Below are 10650 nucleotides of genomic sequence, written 5' to 3'. Positions count from 1 at the left end.
TTAGATTAGATAAAAACATTTTAGATTAGGTTATGTAATGACAGTTTATGTTTCAAGTATAACGTACAGTAGATTGTTTTTTTTTGTTTTTTTTTTTTAGTCGTCGAATAAACGCCTTGTCGTTGAATAAGACCCTCCCTCTGACGATTAGGCCTAAGCGGTAAAGCGTTTCATGCGTACATTTAATATAGGGTAATCGAGCGAACCCACCCTCTAGTAATGTAAATTCAATTATCATGCCTTTACTATAATCCCATATTATCCAGAAAGATGTTAAAATGGAAACTCAAATGGATTAGTACAATGTACACATATTCTACATCAACAAGTGATTAACATTCTGGGCATGTATGCAGTATACTAGCGTAGGCCTACCTCTCGTGAGATCTGTGAAGGATTAATGTAGTTAATTAATTTGATGATTACTAAACAGCAGCAAAGAATTCTGTGGTATGCGGTTAAACTTTTCTTCAAATACAAATTGCTTACGACATTCATCCTCGCAATTTTATTTATGTTATAATACAGGTAAAATAGGTCTCTTAAATTTAAACAATGTTTCTGATTTGTTTCTATTTTATATTTTAAACTGGTTTCAAGTCTCAAACTTATTGACGATTCTTATAACAAAAGTTCATGCGATAAAGCTTCTCTAATAATTATTCTCAAGCATTTAGTGCTATTCACATCATGAAGTTACTTCAGCCACTGTTACTTTGAAAAAAAACGTCCAATTTAGTCCATAAAGTTGAACAAGATACGGATGGGAAGTTAGGCCGGACAAGATAGACCAAAGGGCGAACCAACAAACCAACCAATCTTTAGATGACCCGAGTTTTCTAGTTGAAGAATGGAACTAGAAAACTATTTGAGTTTTCTAGATCTAGAAAAGTCAGATATATATGAGTTTTCTAGATCTGAGTTTTGGTTTTTTTTTGTGAAGAAAGTAATTTTGTTAGGATTATTCAAATATACCCTCCTGTTTTGGAGGAAAAGAATAGGAAATCACAAGGTATCCCCTAAAATCTCAAAAAGACGTGATTTTCAAGAAACTCGTACACATTGAAAACATTATTTTGTTAAATATGTATGAGGGATACGATAGTCTAGTATAGTATTTGATAGTCAGAAGGTAAATTCGACTCTCACCACCACCTGGTTCAGAATCCCATTGATGGGGTCATGACTGGGGAACACCCGCGGGCATATTACTACTATCAAAAAGCTATCAGAAGAACTAAGGAGAATCTTCAGCCGGTATAATCCTCCTGTCTCCTTCAAACCATGCAATATTCTCTGGCATAAACTGGTTCACCCTAAAGATAAGGTTCCAAGGACAGGCAAAACAATATTGTTTACGCCATATAATGAAAATATAAAGATTGTGATAACATATATATATATATATATATATATATATATGTCTCGGTTGGGGCGACTTTTTCTCATTCTCACAGATTTCCTCATCTTTATCGTTTCAAATTAATTAATTAAATTTCAGTATATCACCGGGCGGTTTAGAATTAATGTTCTTTGCCTACTGTGTTTATATATATATATATATATATATATATATATATATATATATATATATATATATATATATATATATATATATATATATATTATATAGGAGAAACTAAACTAAACATATTTTAGCTAAACGCGTTATATGTCCCAACATCGACGCGCAAGTTTATCTTGTTGCGGCGATTCTGCAGTTTATTCGCACTTGAACAACACCAACATCTCTTTTAACAATGAGGATGTTATCATATTAGATAGGGAATCCACCTTTAGACTTTTTCGTTAATTGGGTTAAACCACATGAAGAAAGATCCATATCTGGAACTGACGTCATCAGTACACATATTTTGTGGAGGCATTCAAATACAAAATCATTATCATCATCATTATCATTACATGATGCCAGTATGTTTGGAAAAACATTTTAATTCATAGAACCCAAAATATTTCACGTATTGTTACGTCGTTTTAAACGGCAAAAACGTCCGTATAACAACGGATGTCCGGCATGCATCACAACCGTCCGTGGCGCACTTTTGTGATAAGCGGTTACAATCTTTGTCATACGTTAAACTATTCATTAATAATTCATAATTCATTATGACTCTGGAGTTAAGTCAGCGAGCGCACCCTGTAGTTCTAGAAAATAAAAGAAATCGATTCAATAGACGCTATTTTGGATACTGGTTATGCTGTAGGCTTATTTATGGTTATACATTCTAATATTTTTTTTCTTGGAACTATCAATAATGACGACCGGAACACGTTCAATAAAATTTCTAGCTATATGTGGATTATCTTTTACTATTGGAGTTATTTTAACATCTATTCATCGTGATTTTACATACAATACAATTACACAAGAAAATAAACCAAGACCTGTTGTAAGCACATCGTATTTTGGATCGCACGGGTAAAGTAGATTTGTTTTTTATTATGAATCTGTATACCTCTATAGCAAACACATGAGATACAAGGGCGTCTCTGTTGGGCGGGTTGAGATTTTCCACCTACTAATTTTAGGCGTTTTTCAATCAACAATTTGTGTAAGCATTCGGACCTCAACAAGAACAAATAGGAGAAGGAGGTTCGAAATAAGGGAGGGGTAATTATATTGCAAAGATTACAATTCATATCGATCTGGTATATTAATTATTATTCAAATTTCCAATACAAGTCTGCAATCATTTGTTATTCTTACTTTATATATATACAGTATATAAACTTTATTATTACGAGTGACGTACAGCACAAGTCGTTCAATCAACATTGATTGTTTTTAAAGTTCGTGATATTATAAAATTCATAAAACTCCATATAAATACTATTATTTACTATAATAATAATAATACAGGAGGACTAATTATACATGTCGTTTACAGGAACGAATAAATAGACACGGTGAGTTATGTAGTAAACTAAAATGAGCACCCTGGCAATTACTTTCGAAAGAAAAACACAAAATGAGCTGAGTGGGGGGATCCACACGAAAGAGAAAAAAAATGAAACGAAATGATTTTAAATTTTTGAGTCAAATTTAAACAAACTCAATTTGTGTTTTGTATGTAACATTAGGGTTGAGGAAAGACGAAGAGGAACAATTGGTGTTTTATAAATAATATACCACTAAACAGAGTAAAACATTTGCGATTTAATACTTTGTTGAAACTGTCACTGTCATATTCGATTGAAATAGTAAAGTAGCATGTAACGATACACCACTACGACGTTTATATGTTTTTGTAATTATTAATGAATACAAACGTTGAGAAGCAACTGTCAGTAATAAAGTTTATTTGTATACTGTTTATGCATCTGACAGTACTCACACTCACGGTAAGAAATGTGCGCCGCTTCAACCAAAAAGTTTTAAGCTTATCTCCCAAGAGCCCATACATTTACCTATTTGTGTTATACCAAATAATTATGGTGACTGAGAGATTGGAATGTTCCATTCATCGCTAAGCAATACGTTTGTATAAACGTATATTAAATCTGTTAAAATAGTATTTTTTAAAGAAAATTGGTTTGTCTTCAACATTGTGATGTTGTACTCGAGCTGTTTATCCGGTTATAAGCTATTAAAAACAATTATCGTATAAGGAGATAGGTAAATGCGAAGCATACTCGTATTATTGTGTGCGGGTATTTTTCAACATGGACATCCATTAGACAGTGTATACCACAATCGGAAGACATCCCTAATTGGAGCAAATCGTCGAAGCTAAATTCGTTTTAATTGTCAATAACTAATTATCTAACTCAACTTAATTAGTAAACAGGGTTATATTAGGTGGTTGAAATCAGTACCGAAAGTACGAACCAACTTTATATAACTTCTAACACAGACGTTCAAAACTGCACATTATTCGATCACCAACATTGAGGCGTCCTAGTGGGAAGAATGCAACGCAATGACGCAAGAATTCACCAATACGATGACAAGCAATATTTTAAATAATCCATCTCTTGTGATTGGTCAACATATCACTTGCGTTGTTTTCAAATGTTTTTAAATTGGAGTTTCAAGTTAGGTGCGAAAATACAGTAAAATACAAGAAAAAGTGCAAAACTAGGCCTATCCTTAACGCCCAGCGCCCAGCCACTACAAAACAACTAAACTAAATATCACAATCGAAATTTAAAAATCTTAAATACTACAATTGATATTAAAATATCCTAAATACTACATTTCATTTCATTTCAGAACATTTATTTCTCTTTTCTTAACTGTGTGTGTGAAAAAACAATTTTAAATAAGAGAGGCGAACCCCAGAAAGTGTAAACTTGTGGTGGGCTGCCAAAAATCGTTTAAATTACCTACACTCTATAATCGGCCCAATACTATCGGTAGATAAATCATATTTTTTATTTGCAACATAGATTTGAACCCAAGAACCTGGAATCGGTAGACGAGTATAATTGAAGATTCATTGACATAATTATATGTTTTTTGTTTGTTTTACTGATCACCTGATACATTTACATTTAATGCTAAATGTAAAACGAATTGTAGATACAGAAACAAACTGGTAACAGATTAATTGACATAATTATATGTTTTTTTGTTTTACTGATTACCTGATAGATTTAATGTTAAATGTAAATAAATGAAACGAATGTAGATACAGAACAAAATGGTAACAGATTCATTAACGTAATTATATGTATGTTTGGTTTACTGATCACCTGATACATTTACATTTAATGTTAAATGTAAATAAATGAAAGGATTGTAGATACAGAAACAAAATGGTAACAGATTCATTGACGACTTAATTAGGTGATCATTTAGAATAAAATGATCACCTATTGTTATTGTACAAAATCTTTATTATTGGTTATCCGCCTCAAGCGGATAAGCCCTTGGAATTGTAGTGTTTCTTTTTAGTCGCGTGGACGCGACTCTATAGTTCACTATGTCGGTCGGTCGGTCAGTCTGTCTGTCTGTCGGTCCGGTATCACTATGCATTGTAGCACGCGACTTAATGGCTGTTGGCCTTGTTTTTATTATTCTTCCATATTCCCGCCACTTTTTGTGCTCAACTTTTCTCTGCAACGTGTTAACATAACATGTTGTAACTTGGCAACCATTTAGACATTTAACTGAAGATGTGCAGCCAAGCTTTTTGACGTCAGATCCGCGTAGCGTAAGTCACGGCCGATTTTCTGAAAATCTTAAGTTGATCATAACTTCAAAACAGATAAATATGTTTTCCCTTTGTTGCTGAAACATAATGCACTAAACAAAAGAACAAAAGCAGCAGTATTTTAAAACATTAGCACACTCATTTAATAAATGGGATTTATTGGTGAAATGCACGTTTAATTTGTTCAATATATTTTGTCAATTTGTCAATAAAAATGCTGTAATATGTTACTGCTGATACTTTTCAATTTTCAAAGAATATTAATCGATCTTAAAAAAAGCATCACTACTTACACTAGGCCTAGTCATAAGGGCGACCTAAGGTGATATGATGAATTTTTCGATTTTATAGTTAACGAAACCGTGTAAAGTATCAACAGTAACATTTTATTTGTATTGACAGTGACAAAATATATTTAATTGAACATGATTTTCACACAAAAATGAGTTAAATAGATTCCACATAGTTTTTAGGCCTCTAATAATGTTGCTCTTTTGGCGTTCCATAGAAACAAAATGTTGAACATAGAGTATGCGAAAGTCGCATGAGAAAAACGTCTGTAAAATCATCAATTTATTTAAAGAATTTATTGTTATTTATTGATTCTTCTTCATCTAATTCTAAGGTGTGGTATTTAGGATAAAGTTGGTTAATAAATTTAGAGTTAAATACAAGGCAGGTGCGAAAGAGAATTATTTGTAATCTTGGGTCTTGGGTCTTAGGTTTCGTGATCTTATGTCTTACGGGGTCTTAGCTTTCGTGATCTTAGATTTTGTGACACTGCTTTACTTAGCTATCATTCTATCCACCTCTCGTAAGCAACTTTAAAAATCGACCATACATCGTAAGCAACCATCTCTTTTAAGGGACCGCTTCTCATAATCGAGCACCTACCGTAACGACAACCTCTCGTAAGTGACCACTTCTCATAATCAACAACCTCTTTTAATGGACCACCACCTCTTGTAATGGTCCGACTTTTCATAATCGAGCACGTCTCGTAAGCGACCACCAATTTTAAAGAACCACCACTTCGCTTTGCTTATCTATCAATCTATCCACCTCTCGTAAGCTGCCAACTTTCAACAAGCGGCCATCTTGTAAGCCACCACCTCCTCCTAAAACGACCAGACATCGTAAGCAACCATCTCATTATCGACCACCTTCCATAACGACCACCGCTCGTAAGACACCACCTCTATTGAACGACCACTTCCTCTCATAAGGAACCGCTTCTCATAACCGATCACCTCTCGTAAGCGATCACTTCTTTTAACGACCACACCTCTCATCAGTGACCATCTCTTTAAAGGACCACCTCTCGTAAGAGACCGCTTTTCATAATCAACCACCTCTCTTAACGGCCACATCTCGTCAGTGACCACCTCGTGTAAAGGACCATCACCTCTCATAATGTCGCCATAACCATTCAGTCCAGTACTGAAAGTTTTATTACTTTTATATTTCTTTTCATGTATTTATTTATTTATTTATTTAGCAAGGCTAAAAACGTTGCATTTACAAAATTAATATACAATATACTTAAATAACAATAAAAAAGATGTAATAAAAATGACATAAAAAGTACATTATCACTCTTGACTCTTTGGCTCATGAACTATTGTTTAGCAAATTAATTATTGTAGGGATGGGTGAATTTTTAAATCTTTCGGTTCTCGGTTTGTATTGTTGATATTTGACCTTGCCGTTGCTTCGGAGAACACGAGGAATACTACGGATAGGGGGGAGCAAATAACTGAACTTGTCCGAATTCGACATCTTCTTGCCAAAAGTCAGTACAAGATTATCACGCCTGACTTTTAGCAAAGGTAAATTTTAAAATTCTAAAGCTAATTCATATGAAATGTAATTAAGGCCAAGAATAATTTTTAGGGCCCTTCTTTGAACCCTTTCAATGAGTTGGGTATGAAATTGTGTAATGGCACTCAAATAAATACATTTCATATCGTCAACTGGGGCATTAGCCCTACGTAAAATACAGAGTGTAAATAACCTACGGGAAGCCTTTGTAATTATTTCGTTAACATGTAAATTCCATCTCAAGTCGTCTTGGATCAAAACTCTTAATAACTTAATATGCTTCACAACCTTGAGTTCAGTGCCACTAAGAGAGAAGCTAGGAGGCGGTAACTCCCTTAACAAAAAATGAATCCTCATTATACTACATTTCTTGGGATTGGGGATCATATTGTTAACTTGGCACCAATTAGTCACATCGTCCAGGCTTGATTGCATAGATTGCTGTTTCCTATATTTAACGGATTCTCCAATCTTTATTATACATGTATTGTTATAACTGAATAAATGGGTATGAATGAATAGATAAATGGGCTAAATTAAACCATAATAATGCTACAGACTCACAACATCAAATGCTACTAGTACCAGTACATTAATTAACTAGCTTTTGAAACTATACATAATCATATGTATTTAACATTACGGAATGAACTATTGTGTGCGTTATATCTGCATTTAACTGTGTTTTCGCTGTAGTCCGCCGACATATGTTTCAACTTTATCATCACAGCACAACGCTTAGCCAGTACATCTGGAAGCTAAAAGATGATAACATAAAGTATAACATTAAATAGCGAATAATAAAGAAGTGTAAACCATATTCCAACGTTAACAAACGGTGTAATCTATGCTTGCAAGAGAAGTATTATATCATATGCAAGCCTGAAACCAGCTCACTTAACCATAGGAACGAATTAGTCAGTGCATGTAGACATAGGAGAAAGTTTCTATTAAGGTATCAGTAATTTAGATGTAATGTATGTAAGTCAAATCAAAGAAGTAGATTGTTACAAATACTTGGGAGTGAATATTGTTATGTAAGGATGAACCTGAAGATTTATATCATTTTATGTTAAATTGTAAAGTACTACAAGAAGTGCGAATTTCAGAATTTGAATGCTTGGAACAAAACCTTAATGATTCTGGTCTATATCAGATCTATGGAATTCACTCCTGTTAAATAATTCAGAGGTTATGTTAATGATTATACTTGGTGGTGATTGATTAATATGGTAAACAAAGCCCATGACATTCTTGATCAATTCTGCAAATCATATCTTAAGAAAGCATGGGCCTTTAGACAACGTATAAAGTCTAACATTATTGAATGATTTTTATATTTTATATTGTATGTAATTTGGTTTAGTTATCTTTTTGTTTTCTTTATCTTTTTTTATCAATTTTGCTTACAGTCATCGAATAATTCACTACAGCTGAAATAATCTAATCTATGCTTTACTGTTTATTGATGTCCCTAATTTGGGTTCCTATTGTTCCTTTTTCTTTTTGCTGGTAGACACTGTGTATCAACATAGAGATATTCACTATAATATCTCTATGGTATCAATAATGTGCATATATTAACATTATGTGTGCCGCTATTCAAAAAGCGTTTTCCGAATAAATTATTATTATTATTACAAAGAAGTATTTTAGTATGTGAAGGTCGTTAAATTCGTTGGCGCCAGCATTACTTCTTTTACCACCCGATTCTGTAGCTGTTAGTACACTCAGTGTGGAAGACTGTCGACAGTCTGCCAGAGACTAGACTTGCTCCAAGTCTGTATTTATTGTCTTTTTTATGTCATTCCACCACACGTCGTCGTTTTGACTCCAAGTCTGTATTTATTGTCTTTTTTATGTCATTCCACCACACGTCGTCGTTTTGATTTTTGTCTGAAAATCCAAACTCAAGTAATACACGTATGAAACGCCATATGTGCAAAAATATTTATATTTTTACTAATATTAAGCAAAAACTCCGTCTGGAGCCCAGACTAGCCAGAGACCTGTGTGACTGTATTAAGTACTTTTAATACACGATATCGCTGTCATTAGGTTCATATCTATAGACAATTTGTAACGTTATAATATGTATTCAATTCACTCGGCAACCAGAATAGTATTAGTAGCAGGTTTATCGTATTAATGTAGGCTGGTATGTCGTTTATATGAATGTCGTGTATATTTTTTGTTAAAAGCAAACTTTGACTTTATTTCATATCTTGATAATATAAGGAATGAAAAAAAATATGTTGCCATTTTTTCTAAAGAAATTTAAAGGACCAAATTCAAGATGGCCGCCAATACTCAAATAACCCTATTTAAACCCAGAATATCACCAATAACACAAATTATGAATGTGGAACAAGTCCGTTTTGATGGTATTACACATTATACAATCTTAACTATGTATAACGATAATCTGTCGGCCATCTTGGATTTCAAAATGGCCGCCACTAAAAAAATAAATTAAAATAATTTTTGTTGTTTCAACACAATGTTCTAAAATAGTCACTTCTCATAGGATTGTCTAAATATAAGGCTGTCTAAAGTTGTCAATGTTCTCTATATAATAGATATATAATACCCCTACTATGACCCTTGAATTACCTAATCGTTCAAAGTTGGAGTTGCAAAAGTATGGAACAACTTACATTGATATAAAATATTCAGCAACAATTAATTCTAAATCTAAATTATAGATTTCTTTTCATAAAAGTGAAACTTGTATTTCAATGTTTGTATCTCAGACAGGACCACAATATTAAACAAGTGTATTTATACCTTACTGGCAATTATACCCGCCACAGGGCGGCTTTCTAAATTAGTTTAAAGCCTTCTCAGACCCCAGTGTCCCTATACCCGCCAACCTCCACCCCTCTTCAATAACATCCCACACTCTTTTTTAAAAACAAATTCTTCCCAGGACAAATGTCAATTCAACTTTAGGGTTAGAGGTATACATAGCTACGATAGGCCTATGTTTTAAGTACGTTGTAAACTGTGTAAATGAATAGGTGTCATATTGGCTGATATATATAATTTAGATACTGCGGCCCCCAGCCTTCTTTCTCCTATCACCATCCCAGCCACAAAAACAAACTCCTCCCATGGACAGTTCAAATCCTAGTACAATTCCAATCACGTTATACTTCATTACGCCAGTATTTCCGCCCCTCTTCCTCCCTCCCAACACATCCCAGATACTGGGTGATTGTGTTTAAGACGTTTCCAGTACAAATTATGTTAGCCATCACTACCAACTCATAATCCCTCAGTGCCTGTTTTCAGATGTAGTTTAAAACATTCCCAGTACAGTTTCGGTCTTGGTGACAGGCATACATCCCCACCCCCTTTCCAGGGCTAATTAAAATACTTCATAACAATTTCCTACCACACAGTTCTGGTCAATCTGATAGCCTACTACCCCTAGCCTAAGCAAAATTAAATTCCCGGTACAATTGCGGTCATTTTGATACCCCATATGCATGGTTACGTGCTGAAACAGAAATAACATCGAAAGTGAGGAAAAGTGGGCCATTTTGACCAAATTTTGGCCCCTAATGCTTGGTTCCCACTAGAGACGCAACAAAACGACGTAACGCAACGTAATGGATTTGACCAATCACAAGCGATGGATTTATTTGAC

The 10650-nt window shown here is 33.8% G+C and overlaps 1 protein-coding gene across 1 annotated transcript in view; it reads left to right on the top strand.

The window, feature by feature from the left end:
• The first annotated feature begins 2274 nt into the window (after positions 1–2274).
• LOC144838350 (uncharacterized) overlaps positions 2275–10650 on the top strand; it is a 110166-nt gene continuing 101790 nt past the window's right edge. The window contains exon 1 of the mRNA XM_078693688.1: positions 2275–2440. Within this exon, the coding sequence (XP_078549814.1) occupies positions 2277–2440 (164 nt within the window). The 5' untranslated portion in view covers positions 2275–2276. The remainder of the gene's footprint in view (positions 2441–10650) is intronic.

This window comes from Antedon bifida, chromosome 3, assembly GCF_963402885.1.
Source record: "Antedon bifida chromosome 3, ecAntBifi1.1, whole genome shotgun sequence".
NCBI classification, from domain to species: domain Eukaryota; kingdom Metazoa; phylum Echinodermata; class Crinoidea; order Comatulida; family Antedonidae; genus Antedon; species Antedon bifida.
This window is presented reverse-complemented; position numbering and strand designations above follow the sequence as displayed.